General features: G+C 35.7%; 1 protein-coding gene across 3 annotated transcripts in view; it reads right to left on the bottom strand.

Moving 5' to 3' along the window:
- LOC131427535 (sodium/potassium-transporting ATPase subunit beta-2-like) overlaps nt 1-27,979 on the bottom strand; it is an 87,774-nt gene that overhangs the window by 8,975 nt on the left and 50,820 nt on the right. For all 3 annotated transcript variants that reach the window (XM_058590809.1, XM_058590808.1, XM_058590807.1), the window contains exons 3-6: nt 22,098-22,238; nt 3,453-3,572; nt 2,683-2,975; nt 2,440-2,608 (exon numbers count right to left, since the gene is read on the bottom strand). In XM_058590809.1, coding sequence (XP_058446792.1) covers nt 2,440-2,608; nt 2,683-2,975; nt 3,453-3,572; nt 22,098-22,238 — 723 coding nt within the window. The remainder of the gene's footprint in view (nt 1-2,439; nt 2,609-2,682; nt 2,976-3,452; nt 3,573-22,097; nt 22,239-27,979) is intronic.

Raw genomic sequence — 27,979 nt, 5'->3', positions numbered from 1 at the left:
GCGGTCTCCCCTATATTTGAAATATCATTTGATTTGATACTCTCAAAATTTAAGTGGGATGTTCAGTCTAGTTGGCGATTTTTCAGCCCTATTGTTCACAAAGCAATCTTTAACAAATAGACATTATTTCAATTTATTTGATCGTTAGAGTGACACAAGTTAGTATGAATTGGTTGTAAAAATGTTGAATGTGTAAGTGGTAAATCTCAAACGCAGTTCGCAGAAATTAGATAATTTTTGTATACCATTGTCATGAGCATTATCCGTGTAAGAACTTTTTGGTAATCGCGACGAATACAGTCCATTATGGTTAGGAAAAATAGCTTTACAATGAAATCGAGATATCATATTTTTCGACTGAGTCTGTAGAGACGGTACCATAACAGGCTACAGTGAAGTAATCCTCGATGAAGTGAAATGTTTCCGAATAAGTGAAAATCTGTTGAAAGTACTGTTTTGACACAAGATTACTATCATTTTACAACATTTAAACGTCTTATTATGTCAGAACCCATGAGGATTAATGGGTTCAAACTAGAGATGGACAAAACAGTTCATTTCAAAGAATAATATTTCCACTGGAAGAACTAGTTCTCCTGAACCGTTCATTCGTTCTTCAGAAATTTCAAGTGTTTTTGCGAAAACCGTACGAGAGCACAAAGTTATATTTCGTGTTGGAAAAATCATAATCAGAAAAAGTTCATTTCATTATCACTCGTGGAAAAATCAGTTAAAGAGCTTTTCAAAAAAAACTCAGTGACTGAAAAAATCACTTAAGAGATTTTCATTCATGATACAAGCATCCACAACACTATTTTCGTGCAAGATTTGATTATTATTTTTTCATCCATAAAAAATCTCTGCAGAAGAAATTCGCAACTGAAAAATAATTACAATATTTTCGATGCAGGAATGGTGGTTAATATGAACAACAATATTTTTTCCACATTATATGGTGATTATAGTGAGGAAAGGCTGTTTTAATTCCAGCTGGTTGATTACACTAGATTAAAACCAATAAAACGCTAGTTAGCATGAATTTGATTTATAGAAGTAAAAGAAGTGCAGCTTTGTGCTTGCTTCAAACACACAGCAGGCGCAGCGTATGAATTGGCGTAATGATAGCCTGCGCTCCGGTTCTCCGATTCTGCATAAAATATTTCAGCTAAGTTTGCAAATATTTTTTAATCAACTACATATTTTGTGGTTACAAGATACATCTCGGCGAAAGACCAAACGGGTAAAACCGAGTATAAATAAACTCTTTCATTTATTAATTCATGTTTTGTGTTTTTATTATCACAGCACTTGCTCCAACTATTAATGATACTACTCCACCACCACGATATTGCCAAATGAATTTTGAATCACCACTATTGATTCACTTATCCACTACGCGCACTGAACATTTTCAGAAAGGTTCAGTTTTTGATTATTGGAGACTGTGATGTGCCATCTGACCACTGTATACCGCATTAGACGTATCCTCTTCGAGGATCAACGTGTCAGGAAACCAGGAAGTGAATGTCCACGGTAGGCTCGCACTTTAAGGCTGGTAAGATTCTTGAAAGAAAAATTAAAGCGAAATCTAGTACGATTCATCTGAAAATTGGATAAAGATGCCAATATCTCCTAAATTTCAATGCAACGATTGGTCAAAGCAAAGGAAAGTCCTGGCATTACATTCCTTTTGTGGAATTTGGCCTTTCTGTTTCAACAGAATCATTGCATGGCTAGTACATGGTCGGGGCTCGAACATACGACAACTGGCTTGTAAGACCAGCGCCCTATGCATTTAACCACCAACCCGGGCAGTCGATTGGTCAAAGATGACTTTAAATTCAAAGCCCAAGGCACAAGTAAAATGCCACCTTATAACGAGCCGGATCAAAGCACTATGGCTGGAATGATCGAAGATTTTGTTGAACGTGCTCCGTTCGTCGTGCTTTCTGGTGAGAAACTTTTCACCATCGATCCTGCATTAAATTTGTGCACCGACAGGTTTAATTCGCCTGATGAAACTGAAGAATGTTCCAGAGATGGCAATGTTTAAGTTTACCGCTAAATTTCACACCGGAGTCATGGTTTTCGGAGCAGTTGCTTCTAATGCCTCCGGTTTCATCAATGCGGGCTTTGAGATGAATATCGATATTTATTTGGGTGCTCTGAAGAAGAGAACTTCGATGAGCATCATCAGGTCATTTTTTAACAAGGAGCGCTGCTAAACTTCTTAAAGAATTCATGGATAATATGGATTTTAGGAAAAAAGGTGTTTGACCTCCTAACAGTCCAGAATTGAACACCTCGATTACTCCGTATGGACGAATGTTTAGACAAAAGCAAAAAAAATGCCTCCATTACAAAAGTATAAAGTACTATATGCTCAGGATTTCGCTCACTCCTGAAGGAAAAAATTCAATAAAGAAATATAACACTTACGGATTGGTCTTTCGAAATGCACCGCCACGAGTGGACTCAGGTAACCTTCCGAGTTTTCGAACGGGTAGTAATAACCCGGGAAACCACGTCGCGGATAGTACTTGATTGGACCAACGTTTTCAATGTCAGCCGGATTTTCTCCTTCGCACGATACCCACACCGTGTTCATCTAAAACAGATTAGTGAGTGATTAGTGACCTGCGAGCCCTCATTTCGGATAGTGTCATGGATTGAAAATTTTACCGTATGCTTCGATGTAGCTTCGACAGTCTTGATGTACTCTGAAAGTTCACTTGGCATGTTGTGCGGCAGGCTGTTGGAATTATTGTAGAAAGCAGGTACCCAACCGTAAATTTTGTTGAGCTTCAGGAACACACACGGGGCGCTTTTGTGATAGTTGTAGTGATTTTCCAGGGTGCACGGTCCATACTGTTTGATATCGACATCGCAAACGGTTCTTGGTGGGGGCGGTTGAGTGTAATCACAGTTGTAAATGTTTTGACCTCGACCCGAAATCTGACCGGGTGTCCTGTAGTCTGCATTCAATGAGAAAACAAAAAAAAAAATCAGAAACGAGCACAATGAGAAAAGAAATACCGTGAAGGATCGTTATTCTCTTGTTTTTTTTCTGTGTTTGAGCTGTTTAGAACACACCACTATTAAAAATAGATACTAATCCAATTTTCTTCAACTACGTACAACCGCTCTCGGTTGGCTCGGCATCTAATCTTTGGGATCGTTATTTCTCTTGACATAAGAATAATATTCGTTACTGCATGAATATCGCAAAACATCACGAGACTACGCTGGTGGGACACCGAAATGTAAGTATCGTAAACAATACAAAAATAGCATCACACCTGGCTTGGTTCCATCAAACGAAAATTCGGAATTAATTGGCAGTAAGGAATCGCGCTTAATGTACTGATTTTTGTTTGTTTGAACAGCATTTTGTTTCAATTTACTGGAAATTTTGTCTGTCACGTGTTGACTGTGATGTCAGTTGAACTCACCTTTCAGGAAGTCGTCCAGTGCATCAGTCCACTGTTTGTAGTTCTTTTCTTCAGTACCTTTGTACCAAATCAGTGTACTTTCCACGTTGTCTTCGGAGGGAAGGGGCCGAAAGCCTAGACCTGAAAAAGAAAAAAGAAACGAAAACAGTTTAATATTGTGAATGTTTGTCTTTCTCATGTGGAAAGGTTACGCAATCACTCTCAAAATCGAAATAATGACAGGAGGGTGTCATATACTATATTTATCCTTGATTTTCTCAATGATGCCTGACCCAATGTTCACAAACTTAAATTTATATGAATTGTGTTACAGCCATAAAAATTTGTTAAAATGTAAATAATGTCATTAATTTTTCTCAGAAATTGGACGAAGGCTGAACCAAGTTTAACAAAACTAAATTCGAAGGAACACTCTCAACTCCATAAATAATCCTCGAATTTTATCGGTAGACATCTATCGTTTCCCGAATTACCGGGTGATAGTTGAGGAAAATTTCGAGATGAAGAATGTATTTTCATAAGTTAGAATGTAAAAAAGTCCCATCAGTGAATTTTTCTTGTCTCTTTAGTGTATAAGTAAACCAACTCATTTCGGCAGTGTCTGTCTCCAATTTCCGTTTACAGGTGCACCGAAAGTAAAGATCATCGTCATAAATCGTCAGAATAAAATTTTCGACTTTTTCTCAGAGAAAGTTGAACCTATTTCGACTATCGTAAGGTATGTTCACAGAAAAAATTAACTTCTATTTATTACTGAATTGAAGCAAAATCATCGCAACAAAGAATTGATTGATTATTCATTTACTTGAAAATAGTTTTATTCGTATTTGGTTATACCCGCATATTTTGAGTTTACGTTTCATTCCGCCTATTAAGTTCTGTACAGTGTTCTCAGCCATCCTTTTGGAAGCCTTTGTCACTTTTCAGCATAATCTTTCCCATTATTTACATACTCTTTCGATTTCTCAAGGTATTGCTCCACGATGAACCAATATCTTCCTACTGCACCAACTTCTGCAGTGTTCGGAGAATTGTAGTCCTTTGGTACAATGTTCATGTTGTTTCTTATCTAGCACTCCTGAGTGGCTTTACCATAATAGCAGCTTGCCAAATCAACCAAAATGCACGGAACTCTTGTGCTTTTGGATGAATGATAGTAGCCGGTTTTGCAGACACTCGTTGAAGTAAAATTGGTGGTTAATTGAATCTGTAGTTATACAAATATTGCTTTTCAAACCTCAACTATAAACGGTCTGCCAAAGCACGTTCAATCGAAAGAGCATTGACAACTTTTTGGCATTTAAATAATCGTCGACCTTTCCACATTCTAATGTGGTATAAAATTCCAGATTAATTTTCCGGGTTTCGTTCAATCATTTTGTATTTCGCTGATTTGAAGTGGTTGTTCCGTAACATTCTGGGTTTTGATCGAGAGTAACCCGATCCTAGGAGCGTTTCAAAACGTTACTTATCGTTGAACAAGGGGCTTCGAGTGATTTCGCTTTGTTAAAATGTGGCATAGACGGATCCGACTTCCGGTTCCAGAATTGCAGGGTGGAGTATGTTTAAAACCCAAATCATTATTTAGATCGATGATGCAAAAAACGGAAGACTTTTCCCTAATAGTACTGTTGTTGTACCGTTTAATTCTACTATGTTACGTCATTGCACTCTCACAAAGTCACTATTTTCACAGGCACTATTTTCACAAAAGTGCATCAAACGTTATAATACTGATACGTGTTTCGGACAGGCCCGTACCTAGGATTTAATTTCGGGAGGGGCCCAAAAATTGAAACATAATGTTTCTGAAGATTACTTATGTACCTAATTCTCGGCGTGCCTTTTACGGCTGTTTTTAATATACAATTCAAACTTTTCCACTGGAGCTGATATTGTATAACATTTCATTACGTTTACTGCCTTGTTATTTCTGTAACACATGTCTGAGACATTCTAAATAATTATATGTTTTTGATTTCGGGAGGGGTCAGGACCCTTTGGGCCCCCCTCTGGGTACGTGACTGATTTCGGAATGTTATTTACATCGGTAGTGTATCCGTTTTATAAGTTTAAGTTTATAAATTTTAGTTTATTTACATCCTTCCGCAGTGTACCGATTTTATAATTTTAAGTTTATAAACTTATAAAACCGATACATTGAGCAAGGATGTAAATAGCATTCCGAAATACGTATTATAACGTTTGATACACTTTTGTGAAAATAGTGACTGTGAAAATAGTGACTTTTTGAGAGTGTAAAGTCTTGAGACATAGTAGAATTAAACGGTACAACAACAGTACTATTAGTGACAATATTCTACTAACAGCTCAAACGGAAATCTAGGGACGACTTTTTTCTAAATTTTGGCTCAAAACTGTTTCAAATTGTAGTTGCTGGTCAAACAAATGTATTTCTGCTATATCGGTTCCTAGGTTTCAAAGCTCCAACAACGGAACTGGTTTCATTGTTGTTTATATTCATCACTGTGAAAACCAAGGCGTCGAGATCACAAGATGTTTGTGTGTGTATGTGCAAAAATATGCACTCGGTTTATCACGAGCTGGCTGAACCGATTTTTACAAACTTAGCATTAAATTACAAGTATTACTTTCCCATAGAACCCTATTGAATTTTATCTCTTTCCGGAATCACTGGGTGAGGAGTGTACATTTTAATTTTAAAATTACGAGTACTTTTGTATATATGGTGACGCTTTCAGCTAGTTATATATTTTTTATTGTGTATGCTTTGATTGTTTAATGATCAAAAAATTTGATTTCCGATATATCAGTTCCCAGTTCCAGGATCCGGGAGTACCGGAAACAGTGATCCAAAACTCCAAAACGGAATTGGTTTCATTTTCTCAAAGATGCAACAATAGGTTTTCGCAAACTTAGGGTATAATGAAAGCTATTATGGTCTCATTAATTGCTGTTAAATTTCATCTGGCTTCGGAACTACACGGTGAAGTGAGTTTAAAATCTCATACCGTCATTTAGAGAGACAACGTAAATGACGAAAAAATCTTCTAAATTTAGCTCAAAACTTTGTCAGCTTTTATATCAATAATTATGAGTTACAGAATCGAAATCCGTTTTAATCCACCTATTGGTGTAATGATGCCTTTCTCATATCAATCATACTATCATATATAGTACTGTGGTGTTCTTCAAAATAATTTTCTTCGATTTTTGAAAGAATAACTGAAATCGGATTGTTTGACCGTCTACTGATAAAAATTATCAATTGGAAAAGATTTGAGGTCGATTTAGAAAATTTTTCACGGTTTTTCGTATAAAATTTTTAATACATTTTACCCTATATTTCCGGATCCGGATGAAATTCAGAAATTTCGTAGGGGAACGCAAGACCTTTCATTTGAATCTAAGTTTGTGAAAATCGGTTCAGCCATCTCCGAGAAAAGTTAGAGCCAAATACGTGCTTAATCCACCTAGCAGTGAGATGATACCTTTTTTTATCAATCCGCATGTGTTTTTTACATGAATATATTTTTAAGCGGTAATTTGATATTTTAATCACTTATTGCTCTGTTATGTCGAAACTGCAAATCGGATCGAATTTGAATCTAAAAGTGTGACAATCGATTGAACATTCCATGAAACGTCGAAGTAGCTTTCACTTTAGAGTTTACGTTTGTTTGAGGTACTTCCAGAGCCGGTATACCCAACATAACCCAAACTGATTCGTATGGAAAAAAATATGACGAATAAATTTTAATAGTTTCCAGTAAAATTTTGAAGCTTTTAGGTATTATCATCTCCTATATCGATTTAAATTTTAAAAACTCATCACCCTGTAATTCCAGAATCGGAAATCAGAATCGGAATCTAAGTCTGAAAACATAATCTGTTTTCAAGGTTAGTTGTGCAGATATTATCAAAGAACTGAAAATTTTGACATAAAACTTCGTATAAGTCAAAAAGAATCGAGCTGAATCGATTGGTATATGACATTCGGCCCTCCGGGCCTCGGTTCAAAAGTCGGGTTTCACAGTGATTGCATAACCTTTCCATATGAGAAAGGCAAAAAGAATAATGGCTGTAGTTTTGGAATTTGTCCTATTTATTCGAGGTAACGTAAAACTCTGCCGTTATATACAGCACCAAAACATTTGGAATGTCTTTACATTATTATAGTTTTGGTAGCGCAAAAAACGCCCACAATCAAATTCTTATCAAAATACTCAAAACTCCCAAGCTCGAAGCTAAAAAACGTTTACTGGAAATACACCCGGGGCTGGACGGAGAACAGTTAGGACCGCGATTGATTAAAAATGATTTTTTGGATGAATCAAATTTTGGGGCGTGGGTTTCCAACGAATCGTTTCTGGTTGGGAAAAAAACAATCTTTTTGTGCAAAGTTAATAATGGAGAATACGGGGGATGGTGGACCAATCCGCACTGCAAATCAGTCAATTCCACCGTTGTTTCAAACACTAGTGGATAGATAGTCATGAAATTTGGTATTGGGCCATCTAGAGGCTTGTTCTCAACAAAAATATACACGGTTCCAAACTATTCACGTCTTTTCTGTGAGAGGCCCTGGACTTTTCATTTCATGTAGTTAAATATATTTCGGCCAATTTTTCTGTCTAAATTATGAAAAAAAAAATCATTATTTTTGAGATTTTTCCTCAGAGTTATCGTTCAACAAAATATATTCAAAATAAATTCAACATGATAAAAAGCATCATTCGAACAACAGTTTGTAATTTTGTCGTGGAAAAATATTAAGGCATAAGTCGGTGAAAAGGTATTTTTGAAGACGCTTCTTAAAAATCATGATTTGCGGTGTCCACTGTATCTCAGCGCAGACTAATCAGAAGTGAACAAATCATAGCAGCATAGTTAAAGTAGTAGATTTTCTAGACCCTAACGTTTCAGTTTGATTTTTATTTGAATTTTTTGAATTTTTGGTGGTTGTTCAAAGAGAAAACTTCGATTTTTTACGAAAAAATCCGCTATTTTGTAGCTGTAAAACCTCACCAAAGTAACAATCCACAAAAAGGAAAACGTTGGGGTCTGGTTTTCTATATGTGTGTGTGCAAAATTTGAAAAAAAAATGATGCAGTAGTTTCTGAATGACGATGGACTCGGACTTTCAAAACCTGCTTTCGAGGAAAACGCGTTTAAAGTTTGTTTGTTTTTTTAAGTATAAAATCAATGGAAACAATTTATTTCTCAAGGGAGCCCGTAGGATCTAACATTTTCGATAAATCAATTTTTTTCCTTTAAAAAATTTGTTATAATGAAACTGTGTTCCGAGCAAAGATAAAGGCCCAAAACTTGCTGAGTTTTGTTCCGATAGGCTTGAAAATTTAGCAGAATATTCTTAAAATGTTTTACTATAAGAAAATATAAAGAAACAAAAAAGATAATATTGTGGTATTCTTCAAAATAATTTTGTTCGATATTTGAAAGAATAACCGAAATCGGTTTGTTTGACCGTCTACTGATAAAATCTAGCAATTGGAGAAGATTTGTGGTCGATTTAGATTTTTTTTACGGGTTTTCGCCCTTTTTAGTGATGGTATAAAGTGACGGATGAAATTCAGGAATTCCGTATGGGACCACAGGACCTTTCATTTGAACCTAAGTTTGTGAAAATTGGTCGCGCCATCTATGAGGAAGGTTAGAACACATATTTTCATTTTTTTTTGCACATTTTACCCCATAACTCCGGAACCGGAAGTCGGATCCGAACAAAATTTAGGAATTTTGTATGGGACCACAAGAACTTTCATTTGAATCTAAGTTTGTGAAAATCGCTTTAGCCATATCCGAGGAAAGTTATTGCAAACAAACATTACATACACACACAGACATTTCACCTACTCGACGAACTGAGTCGAATGATGACACTCGGCCCTACGGGCCTCAGTTCAAAAGTCGGTTTTCACAGACCCTACACAGCTCTTAAGGGGGGGGGAGCGCGAATTTATGATAAAAATAATCACCACTTTTGCGATGATGAAAATTCACCATTTTTGCGAGTTTTTTTCAGAACTTTCGTTCAACAAAATAAACTCAAACATTTTGCATAGCACAAAGCATCATTCGAACAACATTTTGTAATTTTTTCGTGGAAAAATATTGAGAAATAAGTCGGTGAAGAGGTATTTTTGAGAACGCTTCTTGAAAATCATAATTTGCGGTGTCCAATTTATCTCCGCGCAGACTAATCAGAAGTCAACAAATCAACGAAAAGCTAAACGTTGGGGTCTGGTTTTATATATGTAGAAAGTGTGTGCAAAATTTGAACAAAATTGGTGCAGTAGTTTTTGAATGACGATGGACACGCACTTTTAAAACCTGCTTTTTAGAAAAACGCGTTTAAAGTTTTTTGTCTATAAAATCAATGGAAACAATTTATTACTCCAGGGAGCCCGTAGGACCTAAAACTTTCAAAAAATCATATTTTTTCTTTTATAATATATTATAATGAAACATTTCAAGAATTTTTTGTCAAGTTTTGAAGTCAATCGAAGTAGAAATCTTGGGCCTGTGCGCCGAGCTCTTGTTTCTTCGCTGAATGAGATAGCCATAGATAAAGGTCCATAACTTCCAGAGTTTCGTTCCAATAGACTTGAAAATTTCACAGAATATTCTTGAAATGTTTTACTATAAGGAAATATGAAGAAAATAATAAATGATTTTTAAAAAGTGTTAGACCCTACCCGCCCCTTAATTCAGATTGAATTTGGTCATTAATCAAACAAAAGATTTTTCAGTTCCAATTAAGATTCTATTTACTGTGAATTGACGATCACTGTACGATATATCAAATCTTTAACATGGTAGTTCTATTCCATTTGTGATTCAAATTGGAACTTATCGTGTAAAACTTTGCTACGGATGCTTTTTCTTATATTTATACTTGTCGGGTCTGTGTACGCTAAAAATGACTTGTAGTGTTGAACTTGAATTTTAGACACTTACGAAGCTTGTGACGAACTCATAGATATTTCTTGTACTTGTATAGCTATTTCGAAAAACGATTGCTAACGATTTCGAGAGGTCTCGATTTGTCCACAAATCAAATTTGAATGGGTGTATCTAAAACTAAAGCTTCATGTTTCGTAGATGGTTCGGATTAAATGAACTGTAATGTAGGTCACCCTTTCTCTTAGGACAGAACGAAACGTTCACACCCCATATATCGGATAAAAGCTTCTGATTGAGAAAAATATTGATTGTCACTCAGAATTTTAGCCCATCTACCCTTCTCAGATGGGAGCGGCAAACTCGGTTGTGCGAAGAAGTCTACGGCCGAGCTTGAATCGAAACATAAGTAAAGCCCTTCGACAACGTTTCGGTTCCAATCAATCAACCAAATCTATTTTCCATCCCTTATCCTAATCAGTATGAGCGACCAGGCATATTTGGAAAACTTGAATCACATTTTCACTGCGTTTCACTGGAATACGTTTCTACAATAATAAGACTATAATATAAATTCGCTAGTTTGTAGTCGGTAGCCGTACTCGGTCTGTAAACGAACTCAAACCTACAATTCAATCCGTAAATTTAGCTATCACAAGATGAACTTTTTAGTATCCAACCGCCCAACCAGTCTTGAGGCTTGAGATGTTCAAGATGAATGGAATTTGCTAACCCGACCCTACGCATGAATTAAGTGAAAGAAAAGTATTTCTGGTCCTTTCAGGCATTCTGAGGGCTACCCGAAAGGTTGCTTTATACGTTTTTCTGCATGATTTGGTAATTTCGTGATAAGGCGTTGATTTTATGAGACATGCATGATGTGTGGGAAACACTATTCAGTGTGGATTTTTATGTTCAACTAATGTGAGATAAGATTCGTGATATCGTCAAAACTGGTTCGATGTGGTCCTAGAACAGATTGAATAAACTGTTTATTACTGGCGGCTAACTAATTTAGTAGAATGCGAAATGTTATGTGTTTAGGTCAGACGTAAGACGTAATAACAAAAAAAAGCAAAATAAGCATTCTGGGAATTCTAGAACATTCGAAATCGTTGATCGTTGATCCGCATCCAGATCCAGATTAGATGAAATCCAAGCTGCTCGTTTGTTCAAGTTCATTGGAATCTATTACCTACGGAGCCGCAGAACGTAATTTAATCATCAACTTCCTGTCATTATGCAATCTATGAATGAACTAGCAGACCAGTAAGCAAGCCAATAACGAGATTCTACCGTGTGCTGGACGGATGAGACCGAGATGTGAAACGAGATCCATGTGCCATTACCGGACCGAATGAGTAGTATTATACGACCCAATTTAGCAACGTACATTGAGACTGGCCCAGTAACAGCTCATGAACGGCCGGGCGGACATAAAAGGCGTTAAAGTTTATGAGCACCATGTACTCAATGTCAGACAGCATGTTAATATGTCTCTGGCCGAAGTCTGGATTGATTTTGGATAGAAAAGTGAATATCTAATAGATCGGATATTCATTTCATTTTCTGAATAAAACATTTCAAATAAAAAATAAGAAGAATGCACTCCGCATTCGTCCTTGAAAACTAATTGTACTGTACCTAGGCAAGGCAAGGTCGGTAAGATCGTAGGCAAGGCGCGGGCCGGATCGTGTTTCGAGCGTTAAGTTTTGCATCCATAGTTAAAGTGTGCTAGCGATAATTTATCACGTCCTAGTGTTCGCTGCATGATTTGCAGTGTGCAAATGTAAATACTTCAATAGCAGTTACTGTATGTGCCAGAAGAAAAAAGAAAATCTTCCAAGCTATGAGATAATTGTTCACAAAGTATTAGTAGTACAATTGAAAAAAAAAGTAGTTCTGTCTTATGTCACCTATTTGTTATTTGATTGATAAATTCATCATTTCATTACACGTACAATTTCGTTGAATAGTGTGATTTGAATGTTACATACTTTGCGTTTAGTTTGTTATTTGCATTATCTGGGTCAGTCATCAATTGTGTGTATTATTAAACCCATTTCCGACAAAACTAGAAATACTCGTTGGGTAAATATCCTTTTATCAATAAATATGATGGTTTATTACAAAGTTTTACATAAATGAACAAACCGAAGGTAGTGAAGAAAAAACCCACGTTTTAAAAGATTCAGAAATTAAACATGACTTATTTTCGATTTTTATGACTGCGTCCTGTTGTTTTCATTATTCTCTCACCATTTGTATAGCCGCTTATTTGATCCCATCATTTTGTTACAAAATGAGTGGAGTTTCAGCAGAGCAACATCGAAATATTTCGCACAAATGATATGCAGTTACCGTGCCGTTACTGAGAAAGATAGCAAAAATGGAAGCAGTATAGTATGTGACAAAGCTAGGCAAAGAGCGATCAGGAATGGTCTGCAAATTTCAAATTTATTTTTACATTTTTATTTAAGTTGTCAAGCTGTTCTATATTTATCGTACCAGCCAGTTTGGTTTCGAGAAAAAAAAAACGCGCTTCAAGTTTTGATTTACAAAAACAGCACGTTTTCGTCGATTTACTTATTTGAAGACACAATTCTGCTATTTTTGGTTCATATAGCATTCAACATTCGAATAACCGAAGAATGATTATGAAACATTAATTTTTTGACCCATTCACAAGAGAAACTTCCCCTAAGGGAACAATCGAAGACCCAAAAAAGCATCAACCAAATGATTGTAATTTACTTTCGATTGAAATTTACTTTTCAAGGTGACTAATATTTACAACACACGAGTTCATTGTTTCATCAACGCTTCGATATTATACTCCATCCTGGAAAAGTCCTTTTATTCTCAAACAAAGTTATGGATCCTCTATGTGGGAGAACTTACAAATCTCCAATCAGTTTTAGAAACGTGTGATGGTTTTTGAAAATTACATCAAATGTAATGTAATGTAAATAAGCAGACTTCCAAACGCTTTAAATATTGTACGCCTCCAGCTGCTTTCAGTCAAACACTGTTTGCTATTTCATGGACATCTGAACTTTTGGTTCCCAATCCCTTATTGCGAATGTCTAGTCAAATCGTGGATTTCCCTGAGACGTCGTCGTCTAGTTAGTCATAATTCATGACCTAATAATTTCATTAAGTTGTTAATCATTTTGAAATGGTTTTGTCGGCACATGGTTATTGTATAACTTGAGAACGCGTATTCTAGCCATTTATTACGGCTAAAGATACCGATGGAATTGTTTGTGTACCCGGTGAATGTTGAAATTTTCCGAAGACACGTTTGTTGTTCGCAGTTCATTTTCTCGTCTATTTTCGATACAGTCGTAAATCGTATACGTTCGAGAAAAAATAATAAAGTTACTCTTACAACGAGACGGTATAGAGATGAGTATATCTAAAAGACAAAATGTTCCGGTACAGGCGCTTCCGAGATCAAGGTATAGCTGCATTGATTTAAAGTTATGCAGTATACACCATTCATAAAATTGTTTTTTTACAGTGCCTGAACAACATATTGAATAATGATTATCAAATCACAATAGTCCCGGCTCATTGCTCCATTCCAGGCAATAAGAGAGCCGATATTTTAGCCACAAGTGGTGCTATTGAGGGTGAAATTTATGAGCGACCGATTGCTTTCAACGAATTCTATAGCGCGTCTCGTCAAAGAACACTTGCCAACTGGCAAGCTTTTTGGGATAGAGATTATCTGGGTCGGTGGATGCACCCAAATATTTCTAAAATATTGACAAAGACATGGTTTAGGGGGTTCGATGTGAGTAGGGACTTCATTCGTGTGATGTCCAGACTCATGTCCAATCACTATACGTTAGATGCACATCTCCTCTGAATTGGACTTTCCAAGACTATTCATTGTGCATATGGTGAAGGTTATCGCGATATTGATCATGTCGTTTGGACATGCGTGGAGTATCGTAATGTAAGCTCTCAATTAATAAATTCCTTCCGTACCCAAGGTAGACTATCAAAAGTTCCAGTTCGTGACATTCTTACATGAAACTCTCATTTCATTGAGACCAATGGAGTTCCAATATAATTTTTATTTTATGTTAGACTCCTTCCTCTTCCATGAGTTCAACCAATAGCCAGCTATCTTATATTGAATAAAAGTGATGAACTGATACAAGTAAACCTAAAATAGTTATAAGTTCATGTACAAAATAAATGTTGTTTTATTAATTGTAATTTATGATAGCAAATCACTGGATAAACAGTGTCTAGATTAACTAATGAATACCGATGTATTAATATAATATTCGAAATGTATTAGGTTAAAAGTACTATGTATTGTGGATGCTACGGCGAAGAAAAACTTAAGTATATTGCCTATGAAATAAACGTATTTATGAAAAAATCCTGTTTTAATCCACCTAGTGGTGTAATGATGCCTTTCTCATGTACATATAATATTGTGGTATTCTATTCAAAATTTTTCTGTTCGATTTTTGAAAAAACCAAGAGATTGCTTGTGCATGAACTAGTATAACATACAGAATGAAACAATACATTGCTCGCGTAGGTTATTCTTAAGAAAACGAAGTGGGTTCACTATTATATGCACTTGCGGCACCGGAACCCGAAAACCGGTGTAATCGAAGTAGGTTCGTACTAACATGACATACAAACTCTACTAGTACGCACTCTAAATTACGATTTAAATGATTGTTGCATCCGAAAATATACAGTAATTTTTGGTAGAACCATAAGACCTTTCAATTGACCCTAAGATTGGGAATAACGGTTTAGAGTCCAGTTTATAACATTTTTTACGGTTTTTGTTCCGCCAGTTTAAGTGGCGGTGTACAATATTGAACACACTTTACCCTATAACTCCGGAACCGAAAGGCGGATCCAGATGAAATTCAGGAATTCCATATGGGACCGGAAGACCTTTCATTTGAATCTAAGTTTGTCAAAATCGGTTCAGCCATCTCCGAGGAAACCTAGTGAGATTATTTGACATACACTCACACACACACAGACATTGCTCAGCTCGATGGACTGAGTCGAATGGTATATGACACTAGTCGGGGTTTCAAGTGATTGCATAACCTTTCTATATGAGAAAGGCAAAAACAAACATTCGTAAAAGTAACTTGAAGTTTTTACACCCTAATATCAAGGAATATAGATTCACATTTTCTCTGAGCGTGAAGCAATTCAATTCCCTGCCGATAACATTAATATGCATTATTTTGAATATAAAAATGTCAAGTACAACATATAATCAGTGTACGTAGAGGATGCGGTGCATTGTAATCCTCTTGCGGATGCTAACGATAATTACGTTCGAAAAGGTATGCCGCAATGCAGAGTTTTTCTTATTATGGTTTCTTCTTATGTGGTTTTCAGTCGAAATCCATGGTCACCTACGAGAATCAGCAATCCATACGTCAATAATATCGGTAACTCGCTCATTATAGTTTGTCAAGAAAGCGAACAAAAGTATACAACGAAATTGTATGTTTTCATCGATTAAACTATCAACTGTAACAAATGAAATATAATTTCTGTAAAATTCAATTACATTTTGAAAATTTTGACAGAAAACCTCAAAACGACGTTTTTGGCAACAACAGTGACGATAAATCAAAATACGAAAAAGCGATTAGTAACGATTATCGAAATTTTATGTGATAAATTTGGTCTGTCTTGCTATCAAGATCATCTATCGTGCCATCATAACTAAATGCTATATCGATTTCATTCAATATTTTGACAAATATTGACTGAGAGAAGGGAATTATAAGTAAAGATCACATGTATGGGCATTCTAGATCGAGTCAATGGTTAATCTTTGGTTTCTACCTAAGCTATTCCGACCGTACTTCAAAAGTGCTGACATAAAAATGTGTCTCCTCTACTAAATGAATCGTGTTTGATTTACATTGAAAGTTAGTGAAAAATATCAGCAATGGAAACATTAGTTAATGTTGTTTATTTTCCGTTAGTTTTGTATGGCGCATACGGTTGATCTTAAAAGCCATGAATAATTGCTTAGAGAAACGTGCAAAACGTTTGTTTGTATAGTTTTAAGGTAATGCTCCTACATTCACATAATTAGACAGTTTGTCATAACATTTCGTTGATTAAAAGTGCAAAACTACTACTCGGTATCAATTTTGCGTCAGGTCTAATGAGTGTCGAATTTATCTGGAATTCATTGAAATTGCAAACATTTGGACATAACATTTTGTCGTAAATACGACTTACTTTACTATGGGGCGAATGGGTAGAGCGTAAGGGCATGTTCAGGAGTGTTCTAGTTCTAGAAGCATAATTTATGTCAGTTTTTAAATTTAAATCTACAATTTATAACAAAATAAAACTGCCACCCCCAGAAGCGTTTTATCAATAATAGAAAAAATAGAACGGCAGCGTATACAAGTTTTAAATTTGACAGTAGAACTGTTCGAATAAATAAAACTAAAACGGCTTGCTGGGGATACGTTTCAGTTATATTATAGACCTCCCATGTGAATCTTGCAGCTGCTGAGTTTGCTCTGATCGTGAATATCTTTTGTTGTATTTAAGGCAATTCCATAATTTCTTCTTCATACCAGCAAAAATATGTTAAGAAATTTATGATAAAATTTTCAGATAATGAGATATGAGAGTATGAGATATATAAGAAAAAATCAAAGTTGAAATTTTCTAAAATGTTTGGTATGAAATAGCATTAAGGTGAAAATTTAGTGTCCAAATAAGGCTCGCAGAATTCCAAACACATAAACTGAACGAATCATCACACAAAGCATATCGTTCAAAACCGACACATAGAGTAACGGAATATTTCCAGTGATTGAGTATTGTGGGCTTAGTAAATGTTTTGTTCGCTAATAAAATAGACACTAACTATGGATGGTAATAAAAAGCAAAGTCCTGGCATTTCATTCCTTTTGTCGAATTGGCCATTTTGTTTCACAGACTTCGCAGCCGATTCATAGCGTACAGAACCATTGTATGGATAATACTACGATCCTACTGACACTAAGAATCCTTCCAAGTCGGGGTTCGAACACGGATGGTTATAAACCATGAGTATTTTTATTGACATATATGAGGGAGACTGATAATCTATACATCTGTGTAATTCCTTAAAAACTCTTTAATACTCAGATACATGGTAGTTCCCACAGGCTATACGAGTTGTAAGAATTTGGCTATTCATAAAAATACACTAAAACTTTATGACTTTATTCAAACAGCCAAAACCGTGAAGATACTTAGAAATTTCCCTTAGTTTTCATTTATGACTTATTCATTGCTATATGTTTCAGATCCATCAATTTACCAAACATGTTTTTACATTTCCCAAAATGTATCCCTGAAAGTACAAACATACGAATGTTTTTCGTTACACGTTGAATATTCATTATTTCATAACGAATAGGTGTAGAATTCACTCGAAATCAAGAAAAAAAATTCCGAATTTTGGAAAAGCATTTCAGTTTTATTCGTACTCCCATCATGTAGTTATATCTCTAACATTACCCATCCGTCTTTTTTTCTAACGTTTTGAAAAAATTACTATCTTCTTGCCTATCCTTGAATTGTAACTGTAAGTGGTACATAGTGGTGAATCTGGCTTGCACATCTATGGTACTCAAACGATTGATTAATTTGAAGGAGAATTACTTCACGGAAACGGAGAAACGGGGAATTTCATCGCCGTACACATAACATCGGAAGACTATAATACGATGATACTTGTTGAAATTTGTTCGTCATTGCAGCAATTAATCAGATGAAACTGACATTTCGAAAATTGCGAATTTAATTATCATTTCCAATCGGGTATCCAGGATGTTCTTAATTTAATCACAATCATTGACTAGCTTTCGGTTACTTTCTAATTGCCGAAAACTTTCCCTAATCGAATGGAACATCACATCCAACTAGAGACTCATATAAATAATATACCTAACGAGTCATTGCCTGACCTTTTGGATACGGCAAAACAATGTGGCGGCTCGTTTATTCGAACGCTGGCATGGCTCTGCATTAAATAAACGATAATACCAAGATTCCTAAAAATAAAACTATGTGTCTAGCTTCAGGCTCTTGTTAATCATTTCCAGGGCGCCACATAAGGATATTGATACATATATCCATGCTGTCCATGCTATAGTTAAATCACTGCTTATTGTCCCTTCAGTAAATAGTAACTATTTAAGTTTGTGGCACTGCTGTGATTTCAACTGATGCTAGCTGATGATTGCGTGTCTTGTATAGGGCGCCTGTGGAGGATGTTGCCGCCCTGATCGTGTTAACCTAGTAAATAAGGGATACATAAGCTCGCAGATCGGGAGTGGATTCATACAGCATGGGACTGAGGCCCGAAGCATTTTAACTCTCACTTAAACATCTTAAACATCCTTAAACATCCTCGACGGAATATAAATTTGTACGACATGTTGGTTTGAAGTGAATTTATTTTTCTAATTTCTTTACGCACGCATTTCCTGCTTCATTACTAGTTATTTTGTGTAATAATTGTAATTTTATGAATGATTAAATGATGTAAAAGAAGGAAAATTTGGTACGTGAGAAACTTCACAAGCCTTGGATCTATAGAGGTCTATCTTGCCAGAGTTACCTTCCGTTATATAAAAATTGCCATCTTTAATTTAAAACGTTCTTCCATAGATGCTTCTGCCCCTCAAAAAAATCCCTAAGCTAAATTTGAGATAAATCTGACATCTGCACGTGCAGAATTCCGATTCTACAAATGGGCAAAATGAGTCATGATTCGAGGAAAAGAGTGTATTTTCATGTTATCATGTTGAAATGATAACAATGCAATTAATCTTGCGATCCATCAAGCGGTGAGTGCGGTCATTTCAGAAGGTACATGTTTATATTTGATAATACACCATGAATTAAAGTTCTCGGATCATGAAGCATTTAGAATTCTTTCGCTGAAATTTAATCGTAATGCAGCTTGCTTTGATGGGTATAACTTTAGGTGTATTCTGGCAACTTCTGGCTTTTTTTAGCATAAACTCAGAAATTCTATCTGAAAGTATGAAAAGATGACGTATGATTCCTTTATTTTTGAAATTTAAAAGATCAATTTTAATTTATTTATTCTGAAATATATAAAATTATGATTAAAATATTGTGTTTTAGAGTGATAAAATAACAAATTAACGTGATTTCAAACAATTTTGCGTTCCGTTGTGCCGGGTTTGATTTTGCATTTGAAAATGCACTCAAACGTACTTCGTAAAAAACCGAATTAATCGAAACTCATGGAAAAAAAATGTTGTACCGAAATCTTTCAAACATTGTTATAAATCGTGGTAACGACAAAAAAATTACCAACTCGATTATTGTTAAGTCGAATGTGTTAGAAATGCACAAAAAATTGAGACGTAGTGTTTGAAATTGAAATTGAAAAAAAAGAGCTCTTTGCGACTTTTTGAAATTGCTGGAAAGTTGATCCCAACAGTATTCAAACGTCTCTTAGGTCAATGATTTAAATTTGATTTGTATTTTTATTTTATTTTATTCAAAACTCTAGTGTCAACTCAATTCGAAAATTTCAGAGAGAAAATCTTCTAACGATGGCTATTCTATGGAGAACCATGTTCGATTTCACAATTTCCCAAATTGTGAGCTTTGATAGAAACCATGCCACACGCTCGCATATGGGGCTTTGTTCATTCGGGTTGCTGTTGAAATGTGCTTTTGCCCATACCCAGATGGACTTAATTGGCAAAACAGTTCTACGGAATCATAGAAGGTTTGTAGGCTCGAGTCCTGATTTAGGCGGATACATGATTTGATGTGTGGATACATGACAATAAAACTTTGTTTTTATTTGAATTTATAAATCTAATATGATGATGTCAGGGGACGGGTATAGCGTGATGGGTAAGTCGATCGCTTTCACGCAACCTGCCTAGATTCGTCTCCAACAACACCCCCTCCCCTATAATAGATGTGCTAGCTTATAAGAACTCCCTATCCGGGACGACAGTAGTGAAGCATTACTTCGAATGGTTATTTTAATACAATAATAATACACATAATTGAAATCTGACAAACCTTACAAATTAATAGCACATATTCGAATATAGAATACTTTTAAAAATACTTGTGTTATTATTTTTGAAGCTTCCCAGTCATTCAAGAACTTTGTTGAAAACAGGTCTTAAGATCTACTCGAGCATTCAGCAGTCTATGTATAGTTTTCCAATGCTGCTCATAGTCGAAGAGTTACAACTCCAGGTAGTTTTGGATGGCCTAGAGCAAACACAATTGACCTATTGATCGCATGTGGCATCACGAATATTGACCGAGAACGGTGAGGTCGTTAATGAACTTTGTTACACTAGTAGATCTTAAGACCTGAACTTCAGGTAGTTTTTGGTTTGATTGGATGAGCAATTTTCAAATCATACAATTTTACATTTTCTTGAATATAGATTTGTGTCAAATACGATGCTACATTTATGGGCATCTAATAAGATGTAAAATCACAAGATTTTTTCGAACTGTGTACTACTAGCTAGATTATGTAACAGTTCATATTTTTTCTCTGCAGCTGATTGTTCGAACAAAGCAGGATTTTGCTATTAACTTTTGGTCTGAATAGGTTAAATAATACACACCAAAAATATTTATATGTTCTTCAAGAATATCTTATATGAATTATATACTACAAAATACAAATTTTTGATGACTGCTATGAATCAATATAAGATTTAATAATAAGGTAAATCCATCCCGTTCATCTCTGCTTCATCATTCGTCTCATATACTAAAACTATTAATTAGAGTAAGATCTGCTATATCTGTTCAGTGCATTGGCTCGAAGGGCAGGACGAAAGCTGGTGCATTCGCTTTGTTGTATTTGCACACTTATGGAAGTATGCATTGCATATTGAAGCCGAAGCGAAAATGTGGCATCCTATTTGATCACAATTCGTTGATTGGAAGTCGAGTCATCCAACTGACACAACTAATGAGATGACTGTTGATACAATAACTCTACAAACTTATGTAACATAGATGTTTCGGCGAAGAAAAGCTAATGCAAAAATAGGTCAGTTGGGGAGAACGCTGGCAATAAACGAATCACTAACTATCTTGGATTTCATCGTTAGTGCGGTAGAACCATATACACTAAGGTCTTTTTTTATGCGGTATTTTTTATTCAGTTTTTTTTTCGACTTTTTTTATGCGAATTTTCAGAGTTATGCGGTTTTTTTTATGCGAAGTTTCAGAGTTATGCGGTTTTTTTAATGCGAAGTTTCAAAGTTATGCGGTTTTTTTTATGCGAATTTTCAGAGTTATGCGGTTTTTTTTATGCGCTACGTAAACTCGCATAAAAAAGAATTCAGTGTACAAATATTTGTATTTGGTAGAACATTTACAGTTAAAGCAATAATAAGAACTTTCAATCCCCGGCGAATGGTCAATAGAACGAAACTCGAATTAATAAGGTAAGTTGTAGTATAACCAATAATAATCTTCTACATAAAAGTCTAATTGGTGGACTTTATCGAAAATATATTATTCTTGGTTATTATTCGTTCAAGCTGGTTAGATTTGATGCTTAATTTGACAACCAACCACCAACTCTTCGTGGTTGTACAACTGTTCCGTACGGAACAAAGCCGAGTAATGATAAATTTAATAGGAACTACGTTCTAACTTTTCCATTTCATTTGAAGGACATCTTACCTGGGTTTGTTCCGATGAGCGACTGATCCAGTTGCCACTTTGGTGTCCTAGGATCTAATGTTTGGAAGAATACCCACATGCAGACAGCGACCAGAGCGGCCAATACGCAGTAGAACAGGAAGTAGAAAGTACCGATTTTAGCTGGAATAGAGAAAATGGAAGTGGTTAATTGGAGTTGTTTTTGATTTATTTAATTATTCTTCATCTTAGTATGCCATTGATGCAGATCGAAAAGCGTTTTCTATCTTAGCTCATAGTTCATCGACCTAAATGATATGACCAAAATTGGCGTACTCGATAAAAGCATTTGTAAAATTATGTTTCATACATTTCAACATTTTGTAAAATTTTTGGAATAGCTCTGAATCGATCCAGGTCGGGCAAAGTATGACACTGAGTTCGAAAGAGCTGAGTTTAATTCTGAAGATAAGAAGCATTCCGGTATGCCGAAAATTGTTAGAACAAGGAATCAGCGGTTTTGCTGCAGGAAGATCAGACACATGAAAAGCTTGTTGCATCATTAGGCAATAACAACGGAAACTCGTTTTCTTGCGCCCAGAAATATCCAAAAGTTTAAGTCGAGAGCTGTTTTGGGCGAAATGGTTCTGAGGCACCTTAAAAAAGACATCGTTTTTGCACCGTAGTAGAATTAAGCGCAAAAAAATGCAAGGAATTTAGCAGGCCGAAGCTAAATATTGTCGTGGATAAGGATATGTTTACCATTACACAGGATGTTAATAGTGAATGTATCCCTGTTGGTGGTTCAACGCATATGGTACTATTTTTACAAGTCATTTGTCGTATGTTTGAGCCCCGATCTGGGTTCCGCACGCTAAGAATCGACTGTGAAGTCTGTTGACGCAGAATGGTCAAATCCCGCAAAGTAATAATGTATTACCGAGACTTTACTTTGTTTGTTAAACTACGATTATGGCGTTTTAAAGTAGGTTTGTACGTTCGAACCCAACCTGGAAGAATTCTTTGCTTCAATAAAATTGTAGCACTACAATGGTTCTGTATGCTAAGAATCGATTCGGTTGAGAAGTCTGCCAATAAAAAAAATTGTTACAAATTTCACAAAAGAAATGTATTACCAATTTACTATGAGCATCTAAACGAAGGATGAATCCATCAAAGCACCATTATATCAAACTCAACTAATTCACTTGGGGCGGAAATTGTAGGAAAAATATTTCGAACCACAGACCGGACACGAATCCGCAATATTTCACCATGACAAGACTCGGTCACATGGAGTAACTTTCACTTCCCAATCGTATGGTTCGAACTGTTAAGTAAATAATGCTACGTTTTTGTTGACGTATTAATTCATTGATTCCAAAATGTTCGAAACGAGGAACAGATTTAATTATCCGAAAGATTAAATAATAAAATCTTGTTGCATCGATTAATTGAAAAACATTTCGGCGATCTATTTCATCGGTTGTCGCGTCGATAGTTGTCTGACTTGAATTCCGAAAAGAGTACGTGTAACAATTTATAAATTCGTCTGTTTTGAAACCAGTCGTTTCAACCGCCCAAACCTGATTTAGTCTGAGGGATAATCGGAAGAATTTTCTATTGGGTTGTTTCAATCGACTCTTACTGACTCCGGTGGAGAGAATAAAACAATGGCTCAAAAAGAAAATATTTCTTCCAATTGTCTGAAAGATGGGAGTAACTTGTTGCTATATATATATGGTTCTTATTACTTGTTAGTGTCGATTCTTGTGGTTCATTTTATTTTGGAGTAGGGTCTCTGAAGTTAGTTTCTATGAAAACTATTTTCCAACAGGCATGAAACCACCGCATTTTTAGCATCAGCAGATTACAAACATCCAAATGACACCTTTCTCTCAAATCTAGCACTTCTACAGTACCCAGAACTAACATAGACAATTCCCTGAGAAGTGATAAATGAAAGTCGAATGTACTGCTGGAAAAGGGCTCATTGTGGTCATAATCGTCATGGAACGTGAAGCGATACATATTGTTTTGGTGATAATGAGACTAGTCAACAGCAGCATATTCGAACATAGCGCGCATTTAACCAATGTACGACAGTGAATTCTTTTTGGTAACGTGAGAAATGAATTCTAATTGCTTAGAGGCTTTGCTTCAAAGTTTGGGCTTGACCGATTACCCCTGGTTACCACCCCCTAACATATTAATAGAGATCAGCTAATATTGTATAGATGATCCTCCAATGTACATATTATGGTGACTATCTTATGGAATTGAATCATCAGTACCGTCGCCGGTCAGTTCCGAATGTAGATCGGATAGAAGATAGGAAGGGTTGTTTGACTGATACTTGTTATTACTAGTGGCTGTATATACTATTGCACAAACTCAAAATGCTACTTAAAATTTTACTTAGAATCCAACCAGGTCTTTCACAGACGATGAGCAGTCGCAAACAGTTTATGCAATATTATATTCAAACTATACTTGAGTTTGCTACTGAAAGTGAGGACGGAACATACGAGGCATTAACAAACCATTCTGTTGATAAGGCTATGTCCACTTAGATTCCGAAACAAGAAAATCATCTGTATTTCGGTAACGACTTGAAGTACAAAATAGGTTAATATATCAAAACAAATGTAGTTCACTGTACAAATCATTTCTCTTCGTTTCTAATGAAAAGTTGCCCTTTCTTTTTGATTCCTCCCATCAAACGCTGCACACCTCCGGAGTCAACTTCCTTGGTACACTTGTTTCACATTTTGGTCATCTGACTCGCGTCCCCAGCCGTTTTTGCACTTTTCTCAAGGATCTAGAGTAAACCAAGTTAACTTGTGTTGGTAATTTGTGTATTACGTACATTTTATTTGCTAACATGTCATTGAGTATTCTGACAGCTCACTTACAACCACAAATGCAAATGAGATTGGTTTGTTTTCATCAGGAAACGCATGCATTAAACACGATTCAGACGATCAATCAACTTCGGTTGACGCCAAGATTAATTTATTGATATTTTTAGCCGAATATTGCTCACGTACCCGACGTTAAAATGTTCCGTGAACTTGACATAGTGTTTCTTCATATGAATTGCTTACAATTAATGTTTATGTTCCGTAACCGTTCCATGCCGGTGATAGTCGCATGATGCTCCGTGTGAATCGCTTTTACATATTGTTTTGTTTTCATCAGGAAACGTATTGGCCACCAATTTTTCACTAGGGCCGCCGTTCGTTTTTCACCGTGCATAGAAACCTCAATAGATCTATGTATTCATATATGCAGTGCAACCACTTTATCAAATTGGCTTGCACGATTGAGTTTCAAATCTTTTTTAACAATAACTTATTCTCAAATGAATGTTAAGCCTGACTTTCTGGATGAAATGTCAGTTTTGATCAATTGCTCACCAACGTTTGATGGAAAATTGCTTAAATTTTATGAATGTAGATTTTAATTCCCTAATAAAAAAGTTAGCAACACTGCTTCAATACATTTGTAATAGATTGCGCTACAGAAAATAAACAGAGCAAAATATTTTCTGTTACAAAAGCAGTTTTCCGGAAAAAATAAATAGTTTTACGACAACATTCCATATCCATTTCATTTCGCGTATTAAATTAAATGTTCTTATTTTGCGGGTTTACTTATAAAAGGTACGTAAATTTTTATATCGCAATAATTTCTGCAAGAGAAAATCCATATAGGAATGTGTTTGTTGCTAATCAAATGAGTCAGTGGAAGTAAGCTGAAACTGATAATTTATCTCGAGCAGTTTTAAGGAGTTTTAGACTAAGATTTTCGTTTTTCTTGAATTGCTATTTTAAGCAGAATAAACTGATTGATTTATTTTTCAGCCATATGGAAGATTTATTGATTAAAATCAGGAAAAGAAGCGCCGGAATTTGTTTTTACGCACACATTGTTGACATTTTTCATACGCTTGCAAAGAGTCTTGCTCCTTAAGCTTCCGCCTTATTTTTGCCCAGAATCTCTCGATGGGTTGGAACTGCGGCAGTTGGGTGGATTTATGTTTTTATCGATGAAATCTACGTTATTATCGCGAAACCACTGGATGACTTCACGGCTATAGTGGTAACTCACCAAATCTTCACGGGACCGTTATGGGTTTTAATGAAAGGTAGTCCGTGGTGCTTGAGGCATTCTTCCTTGTACAGCTTCGAGTCCATCGCCTTATTCGTCACAGTCTTTGCTCCGCAGCTGCATATCCCTTGCCAAATCTTCAGTTTTTTTTTTGAAAAATTTGTTATTAAAAGCAAACCTAAAATTCGCAGGAACATCTCCTCGTGCCGTCGCCATATGAATTTTTTGGACAGGAAGCTGTTCGAAATCCATTTTGACGTAGGTTTCATCGTCGATGAACATTTTGCTTCAACGTTCTGTTTGGTTGCTTGCTGGCTCGATAAAAACGATATCCTGTTCGCAAACGGATTCTTCGAACAGCACTGTAAACAGTAATGTATATTTGAGTGATTTCATTATCTGATAGCCCAGGGTTTGCTCTGACGGCTCTCACTACCTTAAACCATACCTGATATTGTTATGTGAAGATTGATCTATTCGATGGAAGCAGAGAAATTGTGCATGTGTGTGTTTCTCTCTCCTCAATTTCTTTGGAAATGAATGAACCTATTTCTACAAGCTTAGGCTCATTTGAAAACTACTCTAGAGCTGTAAATGAAATTCGAAGATCAATTGGCTGTCACTTATTGTTCGGGAGATATGATGGTATAAGTGACGTAACTTACAAAACGCATTTTTTTCTTTCCGCTCAATTTCTCGGAGATGACAGTATAGATTTCAACAAACTTAGCTACTTTTGTGTTGTAGATCAAGTTCGAAGATCATATGATTGAAACCGGAAGGCTCGGGAGATATAATCGTTGAAGTTTCAAACCGACCAAACCAGGCCCGGGCGCAGAGAAGATTTTTCAATATTCTGTTCCATGAACACTAGAGTACTTATTATATAAAAGTGCAAAAAACTTGAAATTTCTTTCACATTTTTGCGCATTCTCCGCCGTTTGAAACCCCCTCCCTCCCTTGAACCCTTCTCTTGAACCCTTCCCTTGAATTCGCCCACCATCCCACATTTTGAACGATTTCTGCGAACGGGTCTGGACCAAACACATCTGCTTCTATCCGATCCGAACCTATGATCAAGTTTTAATGTATTATTGCTTTTAGTTTCGAGAGAATAACCGATTTAATTAGAATGAATGAAAGGCATTATAATTTAGGTGGATTAAGAAGAGGTTTTTATTGATTGAATTTCGACTTTAATATGATTGGATTAGAAAATATGTCAGTGGCCCTTATTACCGTTCTCACTCCACTTACAGTTCCACTTCAATCACATATCACTTCACTTGACTTTACCTATTAGCAGTATTGCAGGCTCAGTGAATATTTTTTTCACCAAAATTTAGTGATTTGATTTTCATAATTACAACAAGCTCATCTATGTAACTACTTTTTTCTCTGAAGCGACTTTCACCGTGAAGTGATACCGATAATAAGAGCCAGTAATATATAACCCAATATATCTAACGCGAGCACATTTTTTTAAATTGATTTTCTATTCCATATTAGATCAATCGTTGATTGAAATTATTTTTAAAAGATGAATGGGTTAACATTGAACATAGCGTGCCTTTACATTTAACCCATTTTGCGAGACATTAACTCTCTCCTTGTTTTACGTAATCATTTGATCACTTCTGCTATAGCAAACCAACCATGAGAATTAATCGCGATCTCGTTACTGAGTTGTATAATACCGACACATATTTAAAGTCAAATGGCATTCTGTCGACTATATGATTCGATATGATAAAGATGTACCTTGTACGTTGGTAGATTCAATCAATTCATTGGTTTCGAAAAAAACACCA

The sequence above is a fragment of the Malaya genurostris genome, chromosome 2 (genome assembly GCF_030247185.1).
Source record: "Malaya genurostris strain Urasoe2022 chromosome 2, Malgen_1.1, whole genome shotgun sequence".
Taxonomy (NCBI): Eukaryota; Metazoa; Arthropoda; class Insecta; order Diptera; family Culicidae; genus Malaya; species Malaya genurostris.
This window is presented reverse-complemented; position numbering and strand designations above follow the sequence as displayed.